At 46.1% G+C, this 25,862-nt stretch overlaps 2 protein-coding genes and 1 long non-coding RNA gene across 6 annotated transcripts in view; all 3 read left to right on the top strand.

Annotated features, from left to right (window-relative positions):
• grin1b (glutamate receptor, ionotropic, N-methyl D-aspartate 1b) overlaps positions 1–11,513 on the top strand; it is a 74,818-nt gene extending 63,305 nt beyond the window's left edge. For 2 of the 4 annotated variants that reach the window (XM_085476581.1, XM_085476582.1), the window contains 2 exons: positions 271–378; positions 6,559–11,513. In XM_085476581.1, the coding sequence (XP_085332707.1) occupies positions 271–378; positions 6,559–6,624 (174 nt within the window). In that variant the 3' untranslated portion in view covers positions 6,625–11,513. The remainder of the gene's footprint in view (positions 1–270; positions 379–6,558) is intronic. The other 2 variants (XM_085476583.1, XM_085476584.1) reach the window with 1 other exon arrangement.
• A 3,928-nt stretch (positions 11,514–15,441) lies between these two features.
• On the top strand, positions 15,442–17,424 carry LOC146697824 (uncharacterized). Its single transcript, XR_014923147.1, has 2 exons — positions 15,442–15,921; positions 16,971–17,424. It is a non-coding gene; the product is annotated as an uncharacterized LOC146697824 (long non-coding RNA).
• A 3,219-nt stretch (positions 17,425–20,643) lies between these two features.
• kazald3 (Kazal-type serine peptidase inhibitor domain 3) lies at positions 20,644–24,446 on the top strand. Its single transcript, XM_085476579.1, has 4 exons — positions 20,644–22,658; positions 23,694–23,854; positions 23,931–24,078; positions 24,176–24,446. Exons 1-4 carry the CDS (start codon positions 22,250–22,252, stop codon positions 24,253–24,255), a joined length of 798 nt encoding a protein of 265 aa, XP_085332705.1. The 5' UTR covers positions 20,644–22,249; the 3' UTR covers positions 24,256–24,446.
• Positions 24,447–25,862: the final 1,416 nt, after the last annotated feature.

Here is a 25,862-nt window from a genome sequence, read left to right as displayed (position 1 = left end):
AGTCCCGCCTCCGCCTGCAGCTGCTCTCCTCATCACGCCACTTTAGCTTCAAACTTTCCATCGACTCGACTTCCTGCTAAATTATTACTCAGGTGAACTGTTAGTGGTTCTAATGTTGTGGCTGATCAGTGTGTCTGACACACACACACAAACAGACACACACACACTCTCTACCTGACAGCACACACTCAGGTGTGTCCTCATGCAGCTAGTCGAGTGTCTCTGCTGCGTGTTAACGTGTGTGTGCACCTATCGTATGATTTATTTTAGGATAGGAAAAGTGGTAGAGCAGAGCCCGAGCCCAAACTGAAAACCTCTTTTAGGTCCATCACCTCGACCTCCGACCTCAAACGCCGTAGGGCCTCCGGGGATGCCACGGTAAGGAGATGAAGACCACCAACCCTCCTCCCTCCTGTCCTCCACGTGTCTTCTGCTTCACTCCATCTTTTATCTGTTTGTCTTTCTTTTCTCTGCTCTCGCTCGTCTGTAATCGCCTCCTGTTTGTCTTCGGTTCGTCACGTGTGTCTCTCGCCCTCTCGTCTCATCTCCAGCTCCATCATCTCCTTGCTGACTCATCATGGCCGCCCGTCTGTTGGTCAGCCATCATTGCTTTCCCACCTCAATCAGCTCATCTGTCCCACTGAGACAGACAAAAGGCGACAGACTGAAGACAGAAAGAAACGTCCGGTTCGGTCCGCCCAGGCAGGTCAGGGTCCGCTTGTTGGGTTTTCACACGGTTCACATCGTCCTCTTGCAAAGGAGAAGTGAAGAGGGTCAGATTGTGTGGTCTTTCTTCTCCCGTCTTTGTCCTGTCTTTTGTCCTGTCTTTTGATCTGTCCTTTGTCATGTCCTTTGTCATGTCCTTTGCCCTGTCCTTTGTCCTGTCCTTTGTCATGTCCTTTGTCCTGTCGTTCGTCCTGTCCTTTGTCATGTCCTTTATCCTGTCCTTCGTCATGTCTTTGTCATGTCCTTTGTCCTATCCTTTGTCCTGTCCTTCGTCATGTCTTTGTCATGTCCTTTGTCCTGTCCTTCGTCCTGTCCTTTGTCATGTCCTTTGTCATGTCCTTTGTCCTGTCGTTCGTCCTGTCCTTTGTCATGTCCTTTATCCTGTCCTTCGTCATGTCTTTGTCATGTCCTTTGTCCTATCCTTTGTCCTGTCCTTTGTCCTGTCCTTCGTCATGTCTTTGTCATGTCCTTTGTCCTGTCCTTCGTCCTGTCCTTTGTCATGTCCTTTGTCCTGTCCTTTGTCCTGTCCTTCGTCATGTCTTTGTCTTGTCCTTTGTCCTGTCCTTTGTCCTGTCCTTTGTCATGTTCTTCGTCATGTCTTTGTCATGTCCTTTGTCCTGTCCTTCGTCCTGTCCTTTGTCATGTCCTTTGTCATGTCCTTTGTCCTGTCGTTCGTCCTGTCCTTTGTCATGTCCTTTATCCTGTCCTTCGTCATGTCTTTGTCATGTCCTTTGTCCTATCCTTTGTCCTGTCCTTTGTCCTGTCCTTCGTCATGTCTTTGTCATGTCCTTTGTCCTGTCCTTCGTCCTGTCCTTTGTCATGTCCTTTGTCCTGTCCTTTGTCCTGTCCTTCGTCATGTCTTTGTCTTGTCCTTTGTCCTGTCCTTTGTCCTGTCCTTTGTCCTGTCCTTCGTCATGTCTTTGTCATGTCCTTTGTCCTGTCCTTCGTCATGTCTTTGTCATGTCCTTTGTCATGTCCTTTGTCATGTCCTTTGTCCTGTCATTCATCCTGTCATTTGTCCTGTCCTTTGTCCTGTCCTTCGTCATGTCTTTGTCATGTCCTTTGTCATGTCCTTTGTCCTGTCCTTTGTCATGTCCTTTGTCCTGTCCTTTGTCATGACCTTTGTCATGTCCAGTGTCCTGTCCTTTGTCATGTGCTTTGTCCTGTCCTTTGTCATGTCCTTTGTCATGTCCATTGTCCTGTCCTTTGTCCTGTCTCTCTCTGATTGGTTGTTTCCTCTCCTTCCTGTCCTGTCATCTCTCTGTCCCTTCATTTCCAAATGTCCCCACACACTTTGTCTCCCGGCCTCTCGCCCTCACAGGTTGCCCAGCAGAGACTCGTCCGTCTCCTCTAACTCCTGTCTGTTTCAGCGTCTGGTCGGCTGCTCGGGTCTTCCTGACCGTCTCTTGTTCCCACAGGACTCAGCTGTTAACGATCTATAAATGACCTCAGTGCTGTTACTGTGGCAGCTTCAGATCTGAGCGAAGCTGCAGGATTTCTGAGGTCTGTTTTTCTGCAGCGTTGGTGAAACTCTCCTCCTCAGTCGGACGATCTGAAATGTGCCAAACTTTGTGATGTGTCTTAAAATCTGCAGCGTTCTGGCACATTTTGCATCCCTCCTCCCTCCAGATAAGCAGTGGTTTGATGTAAAGGGAGTCAAAATAGTGCCAAAGCGTGTCATCTCAGGGATTTAAGGAGCTGCTGCACGTTAAACTGTTTCAGTGAGGAGAGCTCATTGAAATGCTTTAATGTTCATCAGCAGCAGAAGAACCAGCTGCTGATCACACCCAGCCAGCTGAAGCGGGTGTTGGAGCAGAGCTGACTCATTTCTCTTGTGATCATCTCTCTTTATTTTCTATATGAGTGTTTTTCTCTCTCAGTGGATTTGAATGGTGTCCAGACTACATGCTGTACTACACACACACTGCCTCTGTCCTCCTCTGCAAGCACGACCGACTGTAGGCTGAAAACACACCCGCACTCTAAACCAGACCCCCAGCTTTGCCCCGCCTCGCTGCGGGCAAACTCCATCAGTCGTCACATTAGCAGTGGTGGAAAGTAACTAAGTACTTTTACTCAGAGTACAGCATTGATTGTGGTCTACATTGGATGGCTCCCTCAGTGGTTTCTGATGTTTACATGGAGCTAACCCGCTCACGATTCACACTCAAAAACAATCCTGTCTACAACAAGCCAGTTTACTGTCTCTTTAAGTCTCTCGTCTCTAAAAGCCAGCTTTCATCTGATTGGTTAAACGTTGGAAGCCACTTCCTACTCAGTGCTTTGGAGATAAAAAGGTGAAAAAAGCCCCACAAGCTTATTTTGTCAAAAAACACTGACATTCACACGAAAATGTTTATGTTGCCATAAAAAACGCTAGCATGAAAACAATTCATGTTAGCATAAAAAACAACAACATTAGCATGATCAAAACTGTGCATTAAGAACAGCTTTGATCTTCTTCATCAATTCTAGTTTGGTTTTTTTTGTAAACAGCACAATAGCTAAAAACTACGTAACATTCTGCATTTTGTTCACATTTTTAAAGTTGTGGCTACAAATGAATGAAGAGCGTGCTGGGCTCTTAGCATGCTAGCATTAGTATGCTTATATTATAACTTATTGATAATGCAGCACTGTGCAAAAGTCTTGTGCCACTGATCATGTCTTTATATTTTAGTGTCAAACAGTTAAACCTATTTTGATTTTTAAACTGGTCTCCAGCCACAGAGCTCCAGTCTTTCCAGAGAACTGTTAGTGGAAAACTAATCTTAGCATGGTGTGCAATGTGACAGAAGACACAGTGTCAGGCCTACACAAACAATCTACATATTTGGTGGATATAAATAAAATAAAATTGTTAGAATCACACAAACAGTGTTTCTGTGCTACCTACTGCTAGCATAAAAACACTGATGTTAGCATGAAGAATAAGCTGCTGTGTTTTTGCGCTTTCTGCTGACAATCCCATAAAATCAGCTGAACTGGAGACATACAGTGGGGCAAAAAAGTATTTAGTCAGCCATCGATTGTGCAAGTTCCCCCACTTAAAATGATGACAGAGGTCAGTAATTTGCACCAGAGGTACACTTCAACTGTGAGAGACAGAATGTGAAAAAAAAATCCATGAATTCACATGGTAGGATTTGTAAAGAATTTATTGGTAAATCAGGGTGGAAAATAAGTATTTGGTCACCTCAAACAAGGAAAATCTCTGGCTCTCACAGACCTGTAACGTCCTCTATAAGAAGCTTTTCTGTCCCCCACTCGTTACCTGTATGAATGGCACCTGTTTGAACTCATCATCTGTATAAAAGACACCTGTCCACAGCCTCAAACAGTCAGACTCCAAACTCCGCCATGGCCAAGACCAAAGAGCTTTCGAAGGACACCAGGAAAAGTATTGTAGACCTGCACCAGACTGGGAAGAGTGAATCTACAATAGGCAAGCAGCTTGGTGTGAAAAAATCAACTGTGGGAGCAATCATCAGAAAATGGAAGACATACAAGACCACTGATAATCTCCCTCGATCTGGGGCTCCACGCAAGATCTCATCCCGTGGGGTCAAAATGATCATGAGAACGGTGAGCAAAGATCCCAGAACCACACGGGGGGACCTGGTGAATGACCTGCAGAGAGCTGGGACCAAAGTAACAAAGGTCACCATCAGTAACACACTACAACGGCAGGGAATCAAATCCCGCAGTGCCAGACGTGTTCCGCTGCTGAAGCCAGTGCATGTCCAGGCCCGTCTGAAGTTTGCCAGAGAGCACATGGATGATACAGCAGAGGATTGGGAGAATGTCATGTGGTCAGATGAAACCAAAGTAGAACTTTTTGGTATAAACTCAACTCGTCGTGTTTGGAGGAAGAAGAATACTGAGTTGCATCCCAAGAACACCATACCTACTGTGAAGCATGGGGGTGGAAACATCATGCTATGGGGCTGTTTTTCTGCCAAGGGGACAGGACGACTGATCCGTGTTAAGGACAGAATGAATGGGGCCATGTATCGTGAGATTTTGAGCCAAAACCTCCTTCCATCAGTGAGAACTTTGAAGATGAAACGAGGCTGGGTCTTCCAACATGACAATGATCCAAAACACACCGCCCGGGCAACAAAGGAGTGGCTCCGTAAGAAGCATTTGAAAGTCCTGGAGTGGCCTAGCCAGTCTCCAGACCTCAACCCCATAGAAAATCTGTGGCGGGAGTTGAAAGTCCGCGTTGCTCGGCGACAGCCCCAAAACATCACTGCTCTCGAGAAGATCTGCATGGAGGAATGGGCCAAAATACCAGCTACTGTGTGTGCAAACCTGGTAAAGACCTATAGTAAACGTTTGACCTCTGTTATTGCCAACAAAGGTTATGTTACAAAGTATTGAGTTGTATTTTTGTTATTGACCAAATACTTATTTTCCACCCTGATTTACCAATAAATTCTTTACAAATCCTACCATGTGGATTCATGGATTTTTTTTTTCCACATTCTGTCTCTCACAGTTGAAGTGTACCTCTGGTGCAAATTACTGACCTCTGTCATCATTTTAGGTGGGGGAACTTGCTCAATCGGTGGCTGACTAAATACTTTTTTGCCCCACTGTAACATTTAGATGAACAGAACCAACTTTCTATGATGATTAAACAGACATGTTCTAGTGACAGTGTGACATTTAAAAAATATCACCATTTTTCTTTATATGTGATGGTAATTATTATTGTGAGTCAGAACAGTTAAGATTACATTAAGCAGAAAAAATTTAGGTTAAAATCATATAAGAAAATGTAAAAACATCAATAATAACATAATAAATAAACTAGCATTAGCATAAAATCAGTGACCCTCAAATGTTGTCAGTAACAATCTATGCTAGAATAAAAAATGAATGTTAGGATTAAAATCCCTGCAGGAAAACTGATTTCACAGTATAAATTTATATATTATACATAATTGAAAAATATGTGCATTAAAACTTAATTTAGCATCAGAAACTAATGTTAGAAAAATTGTCTTATGAAGTGAGACAGAGTGGTGAGGTCCACAGTGAACGTCTGTGGGAGTGTGATCATCGTTTCGTCCATACTGAGAACAGCACTCGTTCGTGAGTCCAACTGTGCTCACACAGCAGACAGACAGCCTGCTGTACACAGCACTGCACTGCATGGCTTGGATCATTTCTCTGTCTTAGAGAAACTCACGTGTGTTTTGCAGGCCTGTGTCAACAACGCTCTCAGGCTGACAAACAATCAGGTTTCCTAAAGAAACCAACGCACACTGTTGGGAATCGAACCGACAGCCTGGCCTGTGCTGCTGCTTCTGTTCACACATGAAAGTTTGATGCTGCCCGTGGCAGAGCTTCAGCCCGGCTCACACGATGGAAGACGATGTTTAATTCATGTCCAGCAGCCTGAAACCTTTAAGGGACGGTCCTTTAAACACGTCCCAAAATATCACGGTGAACTTTGTAGACGAGTGAAAAGTGATGTAGGATTCAAATGTCCAGCCCTGCACTGATGCCAGGATATTAATCTGTTTAAAGGAGGTAATTCTTAACGTAACGATCCTGTGTGTCTGCAGTGAAGTCTGACAGGCTCGCTGTGGTGCAAATGTGCAAATCCATCTTTTTAACAAAGGAGACCTGTTAGCATCTTCACGCTAACAGCTGCTTGTGTGCAGGTAACGCCTGAGTAAAACACCTGAACGCTTCCTCCACTGCTAATAAGTCCTTCAGATGAAAACAGGAATGTAGGCAGGACCCATGAGAGGGTACAGCTCAGGATCAGCCAGTGTGTGATGCTGCTGTTTATAACCTGTGTGTTTGCTCTCTCTGTAGCCGTACCCGACCGACATCACCGGCCAGCTCAACCTATCAGATCCCTCCGTCAGCACCGTGGTCTGAGAGAGCGAGCGAGCTTCACTGCTGCTGCTGAGCCACACAGACACACACTGACCCTCTGGATACACAAACACACACACACACACACACAGATGGACAGGAAGGACGATGTAATGACAGCAGGGCTTTTGGACGGTATCCCATAGTGACACACACACACACGCTTACCTTTATTCCTTATGGAGTGGGGACTGAAAAACTGATCTGGAACCTTAATGCTGACACTGAACACTTTAAAGCATGTCCCCACAATGCAGAAATGTCCCCACACTGTAGAAATGTCCCCATGCTGTAGAAATGTCCCCATAATGCAGAAATGTCCCCACACTGTAGAAATATCCCCATGCTGTAGAAATGTCCCCATAATGCAGAAATGTCCCCACACTGTAGAAATGTCCCCATAATGCAGAAATGTCCCCACACTGTAGAAATGTCCCCATAATGCAGAATTGTCCTTATAATACAGAAATGTCCCCACACTGTAGAAATGTCCCCACACTGTAGAAATGTCCCCATAATGCAGAAATGTCCCCATAATGCAGAAATGTCCCCACAATGCAGAAATGTCCCCATAATGTAGAATTGTCCTTATAATACAGAAATGTCCCCATAATGCAGAATTGTCCCCATACTGTAGAAATGTCCCCACACTGTAGAAATGTTCCCACACTGTAGAAATGTCCCCATAATGTAGAATTGTCCTTATAATACAGAAATGTCCCCATAATGCAGAATTGTCCTTATAATACAGAAATGTCCCCATAATGCAGAATTGTCCTTATAATACAGAAATGTCCCCATAATGCAGAAATGTCCCCGCTGTAGAAATGTTCCCACACTGTAGAAATGTCCCCATAAAATCAAATCAAATCAAATCACTTTTATTGTCACATCACATGTGCAGGCACACTGGCACAGCACATGCGAGTGAAATTCTTGTGTGCGAGCCCCACAAGCAACAGAGATGTGCAAACACAACAACACAAACGAGCAAAATACAAGAATGGCCAACCTGAAACTAATAAATATATGTACAATATATAATAGTGTATGCATTTCTGGATGTGTATACTAAATATTTTCCTACGTGTGTGTGTGTGTGTGTGTGTGTGTGTGTGTGTGTGTGTGTGTGTGTATACACATTTTACAAATTAAATAGTAAAAAAAATAAATAATAATAATAATAATAATAATAATAATAATAATAATAAAATATATAAAATATACAGAGTTGAGACATGTGCAAAACAAGTGGCATTTATATACAGTGTGGAGTGCATAATGTTAAAGTTCCAGTAGTGAAGCTGAGGTGTCTATGACGTGTTCAGCAGTCTGATGGCCTGATGGAAAAAGCTGTCTCTCAGTCTGCTGGTTCGGGACCGGATGCTGCAGAACCTCCTTCCTGATGGAAGCAGTCTGAACAGTTTATGGCTGGGGTTGACTGGAGTCCTTGATGATCCTCCCCGCTTTCCTCAGGCAGCGCTTCCTGTAGATGTCTTGGAGGGAGGGAAGCTCACCTCCAATTATCCGTTCAGAGCACCGCACTACTCGCGGTGTAATGTAATGTAGAATTGTCCTTATAATACAGAAATGTCCCCATAATGCAGAAATGTCCCCGCTGTAGAAATGCCCCCACTGTAGAAATGTTCCCACACTGTAGAAATGTCCCCATAATGCAGAATTGTCCTTATAATACACAAATGTCCCCATAATGCAGAATTTTCCCTATAATACAGAAATGTCCCCATAATGCAGAAATGTCCTTATAATACAGAAATGTCCCCATAATACAGAAATGTCCTCATAATGCAGAAATGTCCCCACAATGCAGAAATGTCCTCATAATGCAGAAATGTCCCCACACTGTAGAAATGTCCCCATAATGCAGAAATGTCCTTATAATGCAGAAATGTCCTTATAATGCAGAAATGTCCCCATAATACAGAAATGTCCTCATAATGCAGAAATGTCCCCACACTGTAGAAATGTCCCCATAATGCAGAAATGTCCTTATAATGCAGAAATGTCCCCATAATGCAGAAATGTCCCCATAATGCAGAAATGTCCCCACAATATTTGCCTAAATCACAGGACCCCACAAAAATATCAACAGAAGCATTTACAAACATTAAGCAGCACACACACATTTTTACAAACACACACACCATCTGTCACACTAACTCCCACCACACAAAGCAAACACACACACTGTACAAACACACACACTGTACAAACACACACACACTGTACAAACACACACTTGCCTTCCTCTGCTTGTAGCTGTCTGCCTCCTCCCACCAGAGGGTCTTTTATTTTGAAAGAACTGTTTGGGACTGGTTTCCTTCGGGTGGATGTCTGTGGTGTTGTACAATTTGTTCTGTTGATCGCACTGAATTATCAAAAGTATGACTGGTTGTGGAACTGGTCATAACTGGCGACGCCGTTCTTCTTGATCTGAGTCCATGAGCCTAAATTGGGATCGATCTCCAGGATCACCTGTGTCCCCGATTACTGATTACAGTTTGGCCGGTGGGAGGAGCCTCTGGGACAGGAGGTGGTTCCTTTACACAGAGTTACAGATGTCGCCCGGATCGCCGAACCAGAGTGTGGGGTCATCCCACTGAGGTTTTTGGGTGATGTCCTTTCACAGCGACGCATGACCTGTTAGCAGGAAGCTCCGCCATTTTGGTTCAGCGATCCAGAAAGTTTGTTTCTCTGTGTTCAGGAAAATTTGGTAAAACTTTATTTGAACCTTAAACCCGCTTCTGCACTGTGCAGCTGTGAGTGGACATGGGGACATTTCAGTCTATTATTGGCATTAATGTCACCATGTCTTCGTAATGCAGAGTGTCCCCACAGTGCCTGACTGTCTTCATAAAGGAAAAACGTCCCCATAATACAGAGATGTCCTCGTGCACGTAAAAGGGATGCTTTCTGCCCCAAAAGCTCCTCCCACCGCCCCTGACAGTCCCAGTGCATGCTGGGAGATGTAGTCACTGCCCCTCCTCCACTGTGTCCCCACTGATGATGTCAGTCTCCGCCTACCTCCACAGCCCTTTAGCTCCACCCTGATGTCCCGTGGAAAGCTGCTAACTCCACACAGAGCCAGCTGGAGTTAGGAGGTTTCCACGTTTTTGGTGTTAAGGACAGCAGCCGGCCGAGCGCGTCACCGAGAACACGCCCTCTGAGAATCGACCTGCAGACTGAGCGAGGTCAACCCGTCTGTCAGCACCAAGACGTCAACCAGAAAGTCCATGAAAAACTAACAGCGAAGTTATAATAGTTTTAATTTATTTACAAGCTCAGTTCACAGATCAGTGACAGATGCATGGCTGTGCTGTGTGACGCGTTCACGCACTAACACACATTAATACCTTTGTATTTATGTATATTTATCAGACACACGTCTGTATGTCGGTGTCTCAAACACATCACATCTGTACGGGCAGATGTTGTTTTTATATGAAGGTTTTTACAGTTTTGAATATGTTTTAAAACATTTAGAAAATCCACAAACGCTCACATCAGTGAGAAACGTGTTTGTTCTTTTTACGGAATAAAGTTCAATCATTTCATTCAGAAACGCCCTCATAAGGCAGGGCACGTTATTAATAATGACTTTTACTTTGGCACAGTTTACGATCCTTCCTGTGCACTTCACAATAAGAGTACTGCTTTGTTCCAGAAACGAAAGCTGAATAAAATGATATGTGATAAAGTGTCGATGTCGTCATGTGAGCGTCAGGTTCCTCTCTCAGTGTTGAGCTGCACGTTTCCGATTCTCCTCACACTGACGTGTATTCGTGCCGGCGTGACCTGTGCAGGTCTGATCAGGTTTGTGACGAGTTGGGCTTCACGCCGTCGTTCTCGGTGACGCTCGGCTTCACACCAGGCGAGCTGCACCAATCGCTTCACAGCTGGAGCACATCTGCAGATTCAGCCTGGTGATGGGAGTCTAACGCTGATCCGCAGACTCATTCACGCTCCTATTTTGTTTAAACTGAGGAACACGAGAGTAAACTCCAGAAGCAAAACAAAAGTGGTTTCAATGTGACGCCGTTTAAATATCCAGGCATCACAGAAATATGGAGGCACTTCATGTTGATTTGTTGAAACTGACTGTGGGGAGGAAGAACTCCCTCTGAACAGGAAACAGGTAACACGGGAAACAAAGGAAGACGTTTATGTTCAAAAAAAAAAAGAAAGTCAAGAACAAAATATCTGAAAGTTTTCCTCAGCTGTTTTTAAGAAACTGTCTTTTACTTTGAAGTGGTTTGGCACTTTCAAAATAAAAGACTTCTTAAACGTATTTATCGGTAGTTTAATTTAGAAACGTTGATGAGTGTTGGTGCAGCTCACCCTAAACTGTGTCACATGACACGTGACGTGCTGTGATGTCACAGTCTGTATTTATTTTTGCTGTTTACTTTGTTTCTGATGTAAACACACTGTACAGATGATGATGATGATGATGAAGGTCTCACCTGTAAGCTGATTGACTGTGGCTCGCTAGAAGAAGTTTTATTTTTGTGTTCACATTTTACTTCCTGTATCATAAAAACTGAAACTGTAGAAGAAGTTTCCCTCTGTCTGTGCACCGTTGACCTTTGACCTCCAGCCCGTTAGTGTTTGGTTGTTTTTTGACACATGTAGCCGCTCGACTCAAGTCGAGTTTCAGCGATTCCACTGCAGACATTTTACTCTAATCCACTTCCTGTGTCAGACAGGAAGTGGGGTGTTGCTGTAGAGCTTGGTGTGTGATTTGTTTCAGATTTTAGCGGCGCCGTGTCATCACGTGAACACTTTTGAATCCGTGTTTGTGTAACTGAGCTTAACCTGCCCGTCGTCTCTGCCGACGACACTTTCAGTAATAAACTAATATTTATTTGAAACGCGTCCGAGTTTTTCTGCTTGTGACATCATTTGTGGCGGTCCTGTGAAAACCACGTGTCTCCACTGTGACCAGTTCTTAAACACGGCCAGAAGTAAGCGGACAGTTGGGTGAGCGGCTTCCTAGTCTGATCCCTCGTTAGACCAGGGGTCCGTTCTTCGTACCTTGCTTACTACATCCAAGATCAAATCATCGCGCTAACTCTGAGCTCGCTATCCCGGTTCCCCGAACACACCTGCTGTTGACGATCAGTACAGCTGGATGAAGTAATGTGAGATCACTGGGTGGCTTAACAGGGGCTACGCATCGATAGTAGAAACATTGATCGGCAACCCTCTGATTGGTCGGCGAAAATGTCGAAGGCGCGCTCGGTATTTTTCGGCAGCAGAGCAAGAACTCTTGATTGAGGGATTTCAGGAGTTTCAGAGTTTAATCAGAACGCAAGGGAACACTGCAAAGGCTGCAAAAGCAAGGAGAGAGGGCTGGCAGAAAGTTGCTGACAAATCAAACTCGTAGGTAATTTAATAATAACAATAATAATGGAGTGGATTTATATAGCGCTTTCCAAGGCACCCAAAGTGCTTTACAATGCCACTATTCAGTCACTCTCACATTCACACACTGGTGGAGGCAGCTACGGTTGTAGCCACAGCTGCCCTGGGGCAGACTGACAGAAGCCAGGCTGCCATATCGCACCATCGGCCCCTCTGGCCAACAGCAGTAGGCGGTAGGGTAAATTTATCATATTATATTATATTATATTACATTATATCCTCTTTCACATTAGAGCCACAACAGGACCCACTAGAACATGGGAACAAGTAAAAGTGAAATATAAGAATATTCTACAGAATGGTAATATTTATCACTTATGTTGCTTTTAGTCTCTTGGAAAGAGACCCTGAAATAATCTGTTTGTTTATAACAGCAACCAAGAAAAGGGCGGAGCAAACAAAGACAGGTGGTGGTCCTGCACCCCCTCGTCAACAAGTTGGTTAAGTAAATAATACCCTCACGGGAAAATCGATATCTCTCTATGAGCACACTGTCGCGCTGAGCTAAAGGATCCTGTCTGTCCCGCAATATACGCTGAATTCTGAGAACTCTCCTTATCAATCTTGCACCTTCCGCAATGGGCTGCTCGCGTAAACGGACAGGACATGGCTGCGACAGGCTTCCCAAATCCACCTTCGCTTTTATAGAATCATCAGAATCATCAGAAACTTTATTGTCATTGTCATGAGAACAACGAAATGAAGAATGGTCCCCGATCATTGCATCATCCCTAGCAATATCAAAATATAAATAAAACAATAAAATTCAATAAATAAAATAGATAGAATACTTAAAATACTAATAAGATGTAACAGTAAAACATTCACATACATTCCCACACACATGCTTCAGACCGTGCATAGATTAACACAAGAGTGGCGTGATGGACATTTTTTTGTAGTATTCAGATGTGTTATTGCAGTTGGATAACAGCTGTGTTTGAGTCTATTAGTCCTTGCTCTGATTGCCCTGTACCGTCTGCCTGAGGGCAACAGTTCGAACAGGGAGTGGCCAGGATGTGAGGTGTCTTTTATGATGTTTTGGGCCTTTTTAAAACAGTGGGCGTTGTGTAGAACTTCCAGTGTGGGGAGAGGGCAGCCAGTGATCTTTTGGGCGGTGTTAATGATCCCTTGGAGTGCTTTCCTCTGAGCCCCTGTGCAGCTAGTGTACCAGATGCATATGCAGTAAGTTAGAACACTCTCAATGGTGGCTCTGTAGAAGGACACCAGCAGTCTCTGTGTGATGTTATTCCTCCTGAGAATTCTCAGGAAGTACAGTCTCTGTTGGGCCTTTTTCAGCAGCTCGGAGGTGTTCACACTCCAGGAAAGGTTCTCCTCTATATTGACTCCCAGGAAGCGGAAGCTTGCCACCCTTTCTACACAGTCCCCATTTATGAATAGTGGTTGGATCTCTGCCTTTTTCCTTCTGAAGTCTATTATGAGTTCTTTGGTTTTTGAAGTGTTGAGGAGGAGGTTATTGGCCTTACACCATGACGTCAGCTGCTCCACCTCGTCTCTGTACGTAGACTCGTCTCCCTTGGAAATGAGCCCCACCACTGTGGTGTCATCTGCAAATTTCACAAAGATGTTGCTGTGGTGGCGAGGAGTGCAGTCGTGTGTGTAGAGAGAATAGAGCAGTGGACTGAGCACACAGCCCTGGGGTGAGCCAGTGCTGAGACTCAGGGCTGAGGATGTGTGATGGCCAACTCTGACTCTCTGTCTACGGCCCGAGAGGAAGCTATTGATCCACATGCAGGTGCTGTATGGAAGCCCCAGGTCTTGTAGCTTGGCCACCAGTTTGTGTGGAAGGATGGTGTTAAAAGCTGAGCAGTAATCCACGAAGAGCATCCGCACATAGCTACCATGCTCTTCCAGGTGAGTTAATGCAGCAGGAGTGCTGTGGCTACAGCGTCTTCCGTGGATCGGTTTGCTCTGTAGGCAAACTGGTGTGGATCCAGGCTGCGGGGCAGGGCTGCTGTGATGTGTCTGCGGACCAGCTTCTCAAAGCATTTCATTACCACTGGGGTGAGTGCCACCGGTCTGTAGTCATTCAGGCCGGTGATGTGGGGCTTTACACGAAGTAATTTACTATTACTACTCTAAAATATGAATTACATCTGTAATAATCACATACATGTAATAGAATGTTAATAGTACATTTCCCTTTTTTACGAAATGACCTGTATGTATCTGTGTGACATCAATACAAGGATCAAATACTGCATTATCTTTAGTTACATTGATAATATTTATTTATGGTAAAACAGTGGTAAAATATCGCTGTTGCTTTCGTATACATGAAGCGGACATACCTGCGTGGCCGCGATCTAATCCTGTTTACATAAAGTAAACCTGCTCCCGAGCAGGTTTACGCTTACGGATCTGTTGCTATGACAGCAAGTCCCGGATGAGCTTCGGGGAACCGAACGATCCAAGATCACGCGAAATCGTCAACAATCAAATCCAGCTAACTTACTTAGCGAGGTACGAAGAACGGACCCCTGGAGACAAGAGGCAGGCCCTCATTAGGCTGAACCACCAGAATAAACCAATCAGAAAGCAGAAACTGGGAGTGTCCAAACCAGCTGCTCACTGTTAAAACGAACAAACACATAAAGTCATGAAAGACGATGACAGAATGATTCACCACATCGAGCCGAGTCAGGAGCACCGAAGGTCGACAGCCAGGACACGCCGTCACGGATGGAAACAGCAAGCTGCGAACTCCGGGTGCGCCCAGGAAGGTCGAACGTTGTCACATCTAACGAAAGTGCACACGTGTGAAAACACGTTTGACAGGTGAAGCTGGGTGGACGTTTAACGATGGCGAGAAAAGAGCGGAAAGCAGAGCATCCGTCTAACACAGCGGAGGCAGCGTTATGGCGTGGGCACAGGGGAGCCGCTCTGGTGTTTCCCGAGGACGTGAGCGGACGTGCTCTCTGGGGGCCGAGCCAAAACAACCCAGGATGTGAGATTTTCTCAAAGCTCGTCAGCTGATCTCAGGCCAGCGGAGCAGTTTTGGCTGCAGCGTGCGGTCCTCACCGAGTCTTACCTTCGTGTAAACACGTCTGAGTGTTCACGTGCAACAACAGGTAAACCCTTCAATCAAAGCTCAAAGTTTGGTTGTATTGCAGGGGTTGGGAGTGATTGGTGGGGAGCGTGACAGGTTATAGTGGGAGTGTTAGGAGGGGCTTTGTGGTTTGATATGGGGCTGGTTTTGAGGCGGTACTGTTAAGTTTTGCTGTGATTGGCTGCTGAGGAGAGGGTTTGTTGGTATTTGGGTCATCTGTTATTTACTGGCATAGTTTCAGAAGTATTTAGGGGGGGTCAGCGGGTTGGGGGGTGGGGCTGGGGGGGCGTACAGGTGAGTGGTTATTGAGCCTGCTCAGAGACGTTGATGCCGCTCTGCATCACTGCACAGCTTTCACTGGAAGTGCAGGACAGAGTAAAGCTCAAAGCACCAACAGGCTGGAGCCACAGAGGATTGTGGGTACTGTAGTCTTGCAGGTCAACGTTTGTGTCGTAATGAAGAAGGATACAGGGGATTGGAGGGCAGTGAAAGGCAGCAGCTGTGTTCTTCATCGTGGGGGGGGCGTTGGGGGGTATTTCCTGGGGCAGTTTCTGTGTGTGGCTGCAGCTCGAGGCTCTGCAGCCGTTTTCGGTGCGCGGTCTTATTGTTGACTCTCAGTCTGAAGGTCACGGCGTGATGCCGCCGGTCAGTGCACTGAAACTCAGCTGACCACCTCCGACCGGCCGCTGTGATTGGCTGAGCCGGCCATGTTACACAGTTACACAGAGGAAGAGGCTGCAGGTGTTTGGGCTTCGCCGCAGACGCAGAAGGAAAGGAGCAGACAGGTGAGTGTTTCTGAGCTGAACGCTCACCCTCAGCTGTTTACAGAGCCTTTCTCTGCCTGCTCAGTCAGCTGGAAACCTCGTATGTGCAGGAAAAACCAGCAGCTCCGTGCATGAAAACTCAGACCAGACCGGGCCTCAGACAGGGACTGGTTAGGGACCAGACCGGGCCTCAGACAGGGACTGGTTAGGGACCAGGCCTTGGGCCTCAGACGGGGCTTCAGAGCGTTCTGTTTTAATGAATGTGGAGTAAAAGCGACAGACGCAGCGTGGGGTGGAGGGTCTGTGTATTTCCCGTGCTTCTCCTCTCGGTGGTCGTCACAGTAACCCTGAAGCCCTTTGGCTGTTGCCATGGTAACCCTGTGTTATTTCTGGAGCCTGTAATGAAGCGGAGGAGTGAGGAAGACGAGGAGGCTGAATTCCTCCTCCCCCTCGATGCTCCGTGGAGCTTCCAGATTTTCCTCTTTGAGGGATTTTGATGTTCTTCTTGTGGAGTTCCTGAAGGCTCCTTCCTGGTTTCCCGTCACTTCAGGCTCTTCTTCAACGGGAACGTAAACTCGAATCCAAACCTCACTGAACACGGTCAGAGCGAGACCGTGCATGATGCGACCCAGTCCACACACTTCCTGCTGAGGCTGCTGGTTTCTCCGAGCAGCCGGTGAGACGTTCAGTGTCACTCAGTTCGCTTTAATTTCGTTCACAAACATCTGGAAACATCTGCAGGTATCGCTGGGCTCGTCACACCTCAGCAGCTCCGAGCCTTCCTCTGCTGAGACGTGTGCTGACATTTAAAGAGCTCGTGTTTGAGTCAAACTGTCGGCCATGATAGCGAGTCGGAGAGGTCAGAGCGTCAGGGGCACACCTGAGCCCGGGCCTGATGCTCTCTGCACGCTTTTACTTTTTAAAATGTGATCAGAGTAACCTGCTTCCTGTCCCCCCCCCCCCCCTCCCCTCAGATCTACTATGTGACCTTTAGTGGCCCCCCCCCCCCCTCAGGTTGGAGCGTTACGGAGCTTCTGGTTTTTACCAATGTTTCTGTTTCTGATTCTCAGCTGAGCTCCACCTGACCTCTGACCTCTCCAGGACCATGCCGTCACCTGTCAGCTCATCTCAGTCTGACCCATCGGGACTCAAACGTCTCTGTTTGTGGCTCCATCGCTGCTCCTCCCCTCCTCTCCCTCTCCCCGTCAGCTGCGGCGACTCCTGCCCTCCGTCAGCATCGCGCCGTCTCCCCCTGCTGGTGGCCCTGCTGCTCTGCGGCCTGCTGCTGATGGTGCTGCTGCTGCTGTGGAACTACCACTGTGTGTTCATCTCACACCTCTGCTCCCCCCTGGGGGAGGAAGGGGGGGAGATGGGCTCGTGACCTCTGACCGGTCTGGTCCAGTCCTGCTGTGCCAAGTCAGCACTGTGTCATTGATGATGATGATGATGATGATGATGACGGCTCGGGACGGTTTTCAGTTTTAATAAAAATGTAACAATCAAAATAAAAAATCTTAAACGTGCTGACGTCAAAGGTTCCTTCTCTGAATCTCGCAAACCGCCTTTTCTGTTCATATGAAGGGGCGTGGCCTTTACACGATGGAACATGATGAATGGTGTAGCAGCCACCAGGGGGCGATCCAAATACGTCTCCCATTCATGAGCGGTGTTTTTACTGATGTGCATCTGAAGCCAGCGCGTACTTCCTGTTTCTGTGGCGGGCGTTCATGTTAAAAACGTTAGTAATGATGAGGTCGTCAGATCACTGTGCACTGCATAGAAGGGGGATTCAAAGTTCCTGTTCAGGATGGGCAGCCAATCAGAATAACGTTGCTCTGAATGAGGGAGGAGCTAAAAAACTTGCTTTAGCAGCTGCTGCATGAAGAGAAGTAAAAACTCCTCCATGCTGGTTTTCAGGACTGATCACGTCCCGCAGGTGAAACACGCACACCTGCTCAGGTAAAGACCAGGCTCACACACTCACACACACTCTGGCTCTGTCCCAATTCAGAGTCTGCACGCTTGACTATATATATATATATATATATATATATATATATATATATATATATATATATATATATATATATATATATATATATATATATATGCATATATATATGCATATATATATATATATATGCATATATATATATATATATATATATATATCTCATAATAATCTGACAATACTATAATATTGGCCATATTATATTTACATTACCACAGTGAGATGACTTTAGTCTCATGAGCAACATTAGCTAATTGTCATTTACTAGCTAATCTTAAATGACTGTTCAGCACAGACATGAAGCCCAACAATCATGTTTACAGTCCTGTGGTCTCAGCCTCAGATACTCAACTAATCAAAGTGATGTCATGACAAAAATGAATGACCAACAAAACATTTTTCTCCTTCATTTCTGTCACACAATAATAATAATAATGGATTGGATTTATATAGGGCTTTTCCATAGATACATTTCAGTTTACCAGTCATGAGGCTCCAAATTATACCAGGAGTGGGGTATAGGGCTTTTCAAGGCACCCAAAGCGCTTTACAATACCACTATTCAGTCACTCTCACATTCACACACTGGTGGAGGCAGCTACGGTTGTAGCCACAGCTGCCCTGGGGCAGACTGACAGAAGCGAGGCTGCCATATCGCGCCATCGGCCCCTCTGGCCAACACCAGTAGACGGTAGGGTAAAGTGTCTTGCCCAAGGACACAACGACCAGGAAAGAGAGCCCGGGGATCGAACCGGCAACCTTCCGGTTACAGATACGCTTCCCAACCCCCTGAGCCACGGTCGCCCACAAAGCTGTATGTAACGTGTCTCTCGGTTAGTATCATGGTTGCTAGGCAACCTGAACAGCGGGGCGAAGGCTAGACCGTCCCATTTCACAAGCCTCTCACTTCCGTACTTCTCGTACTTATAGTACGCACCGTACGTAGTACGCGTAGTGCGCGTACTTCAAGCGTGCAGACCCTGAATTGGGACACAGGCACAGTGCGAGAGCACGAGAGTGTAAAAAAAGCCTGCAGACACGTCATTTTAAACCCTCCATTACGGTTCTATTCCTGTCTGCCAGCAGGGCGCCACGCCCAAAACCTGCACCACCGCCGCTGCTTTATTTCCTGAGTCGCTTTGGTGCTGCTGAGGAGACAAACCAACACGTTTACTCAGGAACTGCTGCTGAATGACACCTGAATCACATTCACCCCCACTGCGACCTCTGAGGCCCCAGCAGGTCCCGGGGTTCTCCTGAACCTCCTGGAGGACCCTGGGAGCCTCCACTCTGTAAAGCCCAGCTTCAGCCTCAGGATGAGTTTAACAGCTGCCTTCGTTTTTGCTGTTTGTGGGGGAAGCCGGCAGGCTGCTCAGCTGCTCAGAGACTGTCAGGTCAGACACCGAGACAGGAAGTCAGAGTACTGGACTTTCAGAATAAAAGTTGGAACGTGTTCATTCTTGCAGACTGAACCTTACCTGCTCTGAGGAAGTGCAGGTCAGGTATGAAGTTTTCATTTTGTTGTCATTTCATTTTGGAGATTTTTCAGTTACACATGCATTCAAATTTTTTCCACGTGATCAGACCAAAGGCAGCTTTTTACTTGTACCGAATTTCCCAGAGGAACCCACCCGAGGGATTAATAAAGTTCTATCTTCTATCTTATCTTGTACAGAAACCTCAGGTTTGTGAAGCTCAAAATCTCAGGTGAATCCAAAGGTGACCCTTTCTGTACAGGAGCATCACACAGACTGATTAAAACTCTGGTATAATTCCTAAAGAAAGTCCTTTTGAAACGCATCTTTGCACCAAACCATGGAAGTCAATAAAAGGAATAGCATCTTCAATATACACTATTATTAATGAAAAATTACCTGACTACAACAAAACGGCTCTGAAAAGAAAATGGGAGGCAGATCTGGGCTATGTTTATGAAGAGGTAGAATGGTACCATCTAATGGAACAGGCACAGACCATGTTAATTTCCACAAATCATAGACAAATGCAATTTAATATATTCCACAGGACATATTATACACCTTACAGATTACATAAAATTGATATTAATTACTCTCCCAAATGTTTGAGATGTAAGGTGATAGATGGTGATCTCCTTCATATGATGTGGAATTGCCCAGTAATAGAGGAGTTCTGGAGACGGATCACTGAAATAATTTCAAGGGTAATTGGGATCCAAGTCGAAATGGACCCAAAACTATGGATTTTAGGTGACATAGATTCTATAAACGTGGATTACCACAAGAAATATTTTATTTTACTTGCAAGTACTGCAGTTAAAAAATGTATTCTGACACATTGGAAATCTGAAAATTCTCCAACACTGAGATATTGGATTAATGAGTTAGCATCCTACTGTACACCTGAGAAGATATCGCATAGTGTAAAAGGGAAATACGGAACCTTTAAAAAAATTTGGGGACCATTTCTTTCAGTATTACCGTCTTTGGACTTGACAGAATATAGAGATGATGTAAATTCCTCTGGGTTTACCCTGAATTGATCCTCGGTTAGGCCCTTCTGATCAGAGTTCTTGAATGTTGTGCTGATTCTTGTGTATAGACGGGTGTAAATATGGGCTGTTTGTATACACGAATGTGATGAAGTTGAGAGCCATACAGGGGTAAAGGGGTGGGGGGATGGTGGGAGGGGTTCACACGTTATGTTTTTCTTTTTTTTTTTTTTTTGTAATTACCAATACTGTTACTATTATAATTATTATTTTTTATTATTATTATTAATACGCCCGTATTTTCTGTGTTCGGTCCTCAGATGGTTGAGGCAATGTTAGAAAGATAAAGATACTAGAGTGTGTTCCTGAGAATTTTTTTTTTTTTTTTTTTGGTCATAATGACCAGTCAAGCTTTGGCTAGTTGATGATACTTTGTCCCATAACTGTAAACGTCTTTTATTGTTTGTTTCTGTTTGTTTGTTGTTCATTTTCAATTTAAAAAATGAAAATAAAAAGTTAAAAAAAAAACAAAAACAAAAAACTCTGGTATAGCCTCCTCAAACAGTGTCCTCATGGCAGCCATGTTATTGGTCACATGATGTCAGTAAAGATGCTCCAGAAGCATAAACACAGTCCAGAGGTCCAGCTTAGGTGAAGCAAGCAGCTACAGCCACCTGTGTCACCATCCACCTGTCAGTCAAAGAGGCCACGCCCCCTAATAATGGAAGCTTTAAAATGATCTTAGAGACCCAACAGTTTGTGTATCCGGCTGTAAACATGTTTATTTCTGCTTTAAAGTTTTAACATGGAACTCACTCACTGCTGCCTCTGCTGGACGTCAGAGGAACTGCAGGGTGGTGATGAGTGGGCATGAGTGGGTGGAGCCTCAGATCCCTGCTCTGAGCTCAGAGTGCTGGATTTTAGTTTAAATAGATTTTTCTTGGTGCCAAATCCCAAATTTAGTGGCCTGAATCCAGTCACCCCAGCCATAAACTGTTCAGACTGCTTCCATCAGGAAGGAGGTTCTGCAGCATCCGGTCCCGAACCAGCAGACTGAGAGACAGCTTTTTCCATCAGGCCATCAGACTGCTGAACACGTCATAGACACCTCAGCTTCACTACTGGAACTTCAACATTATGCACTCCATACTGTACAGTAATGCCACTGTTTTGCACATATTCAACTCTGTATATTTTATTTTATATATTTTATTTATTGTTTACTCTATTTAATTTGTAAAATATGTATACACACACACACACACACACACACACACACACACACACACACACACGTAGAAAAATATTTAGTATACACATCCAGAAATGCATACACTATTATATATTGTACATATATTTATTAGTTTCAGATGTAGCCATTCTTGTATTTTGCTTGTTTACATTATTGTATTTTGCACAACTCTGTTGCTTGTGAAGCTCGCACACAAGAATTTCACTCACATGTGCTGTACCAATGTACCTGCACATGTGATGTGACAATAAAAGTGATTTGATTTGATTTGATTTGAATATGAAGAGTCTGAGCTGCTGTTCTCTCTGTAACGATGTTTTACTTTGAAAGGTCAAACCGGAACCTGTCTGTTGTTTGCGTCCATTGTGACACACGTGACAGCGGCGTCTGGCGCGTGTGTGCAGTGAAGCAGCGCGAGCAGCTCAGCTGTTCAAACCTGCCACAGACAGAAAGCCCGTCAGCAGCCCGGGACGCTGAACGACACTACCGGGACTGAACCAGAGACTCTACCGAGACTCTGACCGGAGGCTGTCGGTGTCTGACGCGGGGGATGCCGGTGTGAGCCCGGGCTCTGTTGTGTCTCTGTTCCCGGTCAGAGTCCCGCCGGTACCGGCGGATGAAGATGCGGACTCTGGTGCTGCTCTGTCTCTGGCTGAGCCTCCGCCCGTGCAGAGCGCCGCCGGGGCTCTGCGGGCCGTGCCAGCCGGACCGGTGCTCGCTGCCCGGCGGCTGCCGGGCCGGGCTGGTGCCGGACTCCTGCGGCTGCTGCCTGGAGTGCGGGAACCTAGAGGGCCAGCCCTGCGACCCCGGGAACCGGAGCGTGTTCTACGGGCTGTGTGGGAGCGGACTGCGGTGTGAGGCGGGAGGAGGAGGAGGAGAGGATGAAGAGGAGGAGTGCGTGTGTGAGGAGCAGGAGCCGGTGTGCGGCTCTGACGGGAGAACATACATGAACATGTGTCAGCTGAGGGAGGCCGTCTATTCCACACCCGAGCTCCACACCGCGGGGAGGGGCCCCTGCAGGACAGGTAGGAACACCTGAGGCAGGACAGGTGGGAGCCGCAGGGCAGGTAACCACCTGCTGTTCCACTGCTCACCTCATTCATTCATATTTTTAAAGGTACATATGTTGGGAGAGCTCACATGTGATGATAATGGTGATGATTCCTTTACTTTTACCTGCAGGTAAATTTGCTTTATAGGGGAATGACATCGTTTGGCTTCCTTTCACAAAACAGCACACATATTTAAACCGGACACACACATATTCTGAGGCAAGAAGCTGAAATTGACCCCGTAGAGGATGGAGCCATTATTAAGAAGTGATAAAGCATCGTCTGTACCTGTTTAGAGTACAGGCAGGTAAACAGGGCTGTGACTCACCTGTCAGACCACCAGTGAGTTTGCTCTGTGACAGAGGTGTGACCGAACCACGCAACAAAGTTCAAATAGTTCGGTCAGTGTGGAAATGAGCAGGTTTTCTGAGGCAGTAAATGCGCTGTGACCCTTTCTGCAGACTGATTTGCAATTCTCATCGCAGTTCAGTTTTCATTGATCATGGTCCTGAAATATTTATACGATTGCGCTTGCTCTATTGATGATGATGATGAGTTCCTCAGTTCACCCCGTCTCTGTGGTTTAGCCCTCGGAGTAAAGAGGAGGAGCCCAGGCCGAGCTGGTTTAGCTGTTTTGATGTGTTGAGCTCCACAAGCTGAGCGCCATTTTATCTGCATTAGAGTTCAGAGGTCAGGCGTGCACGGCTTCAGTTAAAAATGGAAACGAAGAGCAGACGTCAGATATCGAGCAAAGGGGCGAACTCACGTTTCATCCAGGAAACGGTCGCCTCACACTGAGCGCCTACGGGACCCCAGAGGGCCCAAAAACACGAGCACACACACCTGAAATCAGCACAGAGTAAAACTGCAGGTCAGAGGTCATCTCATCTCTGTATGTGAGCTCTCTGAGGTCATCAGTCAGCTGATCGCTCCTCACATGTAATGACTGACACACACAGTCTGAGATTTCTGCTCCGCCCAGCCTAACCTCTCTCTCACCTGTGGCAGTGCCGGTCATTAAGGTGCCTCCTCACAGTCAGGTGAACGGGACGGGCAGCAGTCTCATCTTTCTCTGTGAAGTGTTTGCGTTTCCGATGGCGTTGGTCGAGTGGACGAAGGAGGGACGAGACGTCGTCCTGCCCGGAGACGACCCGCACATCTCCGTCCAGGTACACGTGCGCCTGAGCCTGCAGCCCCGCCCCTCTGGGACAGATTTCAGTACCTGTCTGATTGTCTCTCTCGCAGTCTCGAGGCGGTCCTCTGAAGTTCGAGCTCTCCAGCTGGCTGCAGATTGAGGGGGCGGAGACGGGGGACTCTGGGACCTATCGCTGCACAGCTCGTAACAACCTGGGGACGGCCTCGGCCTCGGCTGTACTGGGAGTGCTGGGAGCAGGTGAGACAGGCGTTTGAAATGGGAGAAACGGAAACTAAAAGACTCGGGTTTGTCTCACTGACGTGTCTCTGTCTCCACCTGTCTGCGGCTCTGTCAGAGGAGCTGTCGTCCTACCTGGCTAACAGTGATAGGAAGCAGCCGATGGACATCGCAGACTATGACCAGGACATCTACTGAGCTTCATGATGTCACCTCCTCTGTACAGGCGTCTCTGATTTTCTTCTTCTCTGTATATGCGAACATTACTCTGACATCACACGGGGCAGTGACATGGACACTTGGCGTGCTGGGCGTTCGAGCCTGCATCTCCTGTCAGATCTGTTGTGTGAAACTTTTTTTAAAATTATGAATAAAGGTTTACAAACTGACCTCTGGCCTCTAACAGACCTTCACATTTTCACTCATAGCACTGAGGTTATAGACAGTTTTTCCTCCTTCCAGTGCATGTCTGGGCAAGCAGGGCGGGCAGTGCTTGCCCAGTTAACTCTAAAAAGGGGCATTTCAGTTTGGGCTAGTACCATTTTGGGTTCTTGCAACCTCAAATGAATTTATTTGGGCAAGAGAGGGAGTTATCAACTCCTGCTAGCTAGCTTCTAACCAAGCTAGCTAGCAGGCTATTAGTTAGAAGGCATCTAACTAATTAATGCCGTAATCGGCCTTAAAATGCGGCCTTTAAGGCTGCAGACCCTGAATTGGGATACAGCCCATGTTTTCTACAGTCACTGGTGTGGATTGACTCACTACTGCCTCTGCTGGATGCTAGAGGAACTGCAGGCTTTGGTGCTTCATGTTTCAGTCCTGAAGGCTAACGGTGCTGAGGAGCCTGAATGGAACGTGGAGGCTTCAGAGCAGCTGGAGCACGGCCTGGCTTTGCTTCTGGCTGATCGTTTCACCACATGTTGCTTCAGTTTCCTGTGAATGTCAGACAGATGCATGGAGAGGATTTCATTCCAGCTGCTGTCTCAGAGGAACTCCGACTTCCAAGAATCTAAATCTGGTTCAGTCCGGCCTGTTTCAGGAGGTCCTGCAGCCCGAGCCCAACACAACACGTTTAAAAAGCTCAGCACTTTGTTTTTGAAACGTGGTTTTAGTGTCAGGGTTACAGTTAGGTTATGGTTAGAGTAAGCAGCTAGGGAAGGCATTATGTCAGTTAGATGTCCCCACTAAGATATGAAAACAACTGTGTGTGTGTGTGTGTGTGTGCTGCTATAAAGACATCAGCTGCTTTGCTTATTGGCATCATCACCTCCAGGAGTCTTGCATTTGTCCAGGATCAGAACCTCAGCTGTACATCCGTCAGCGCTGGGATGATTACTGTGAGACGTTACAGCAGCTGAGCCCAACGTGACACAGCAGAAAGATGAAATATAACGACTGCTGCTCTCTGTCAGAAACATTACCGTTCACACTCAGACGCTTTTATTCCGCCATAAATCTCTGAGAGATCATCTCAGGAAGTGCTTCCTGTCTGCGACACACTGCGGCTCTTCTCCAGGAAATTCCAGCAGATTTACCACAAGCTGCAAATAACTACCAGACTTCCAGACCAGCCAATCAGAGGCCACGAAACACAGCTGAAGAAACAACACTCTACTTCATTTATTGTTTTACTCACTGCTACATGCAAATATACGCAGCCTAGGCACAGATTCTATTTTGTTTTATTTTAGGGGTGATGCACATTGATCACCAATGTAATCCAAAACTGTTGTAAAATACACAAAAGCTATAAAAAAAAACATTTCACTTTTTATTAATTAAATTTATTTTTATTATGCACAATA

This window comes from Copadichromis virginalis, linkage group LG12 (assembly GCF_057382275.1).
Source record: "Copadichromis virginalis isolate Kocher_CV1m ecotype Utaka linkage group LG12, C_Virginalis_male_GT1.1, whole genome shotgun sequence".
In the NCBI taxonomy this organism is placed as follows: domain Eukaryota; kingdom Metazoa; phylum Chordata; class Actinopteri; order Cichliformes; family Cichlidae; genus Copadichromis; species Copadichromis virginalis.
Note: the sequence above shows the minus strand (reverse complement) of the source record. Positions and strands in the feature narration are given on the sequence as shown.

Bases quoted from the DNA above. Each gene is read 5' to 3' on its own strand.
- kazald3 (XM_085476579.1), top strand. From the start codon at position 22,250: ATGAAGATGCGGACTCTGGTGCTGCTCTGTCTCTGGCTGAGCCTCCGC. The intron at 23,855-23,930 runs GTACACGTGCGC...TCTCTCTCGCAG, and splicing joins ACCCGCACATCTCCGTCCAG to TCTCGAGGCGGTCCTCTGAA. The intron at 24,079-24,175 runs GTGAGACAGGCG...CGGCTCTGTCAG, and splicing joins ACTGGGAGTGCTGGGAGCAG to AGGAGCTGTCGTCCTACCTG.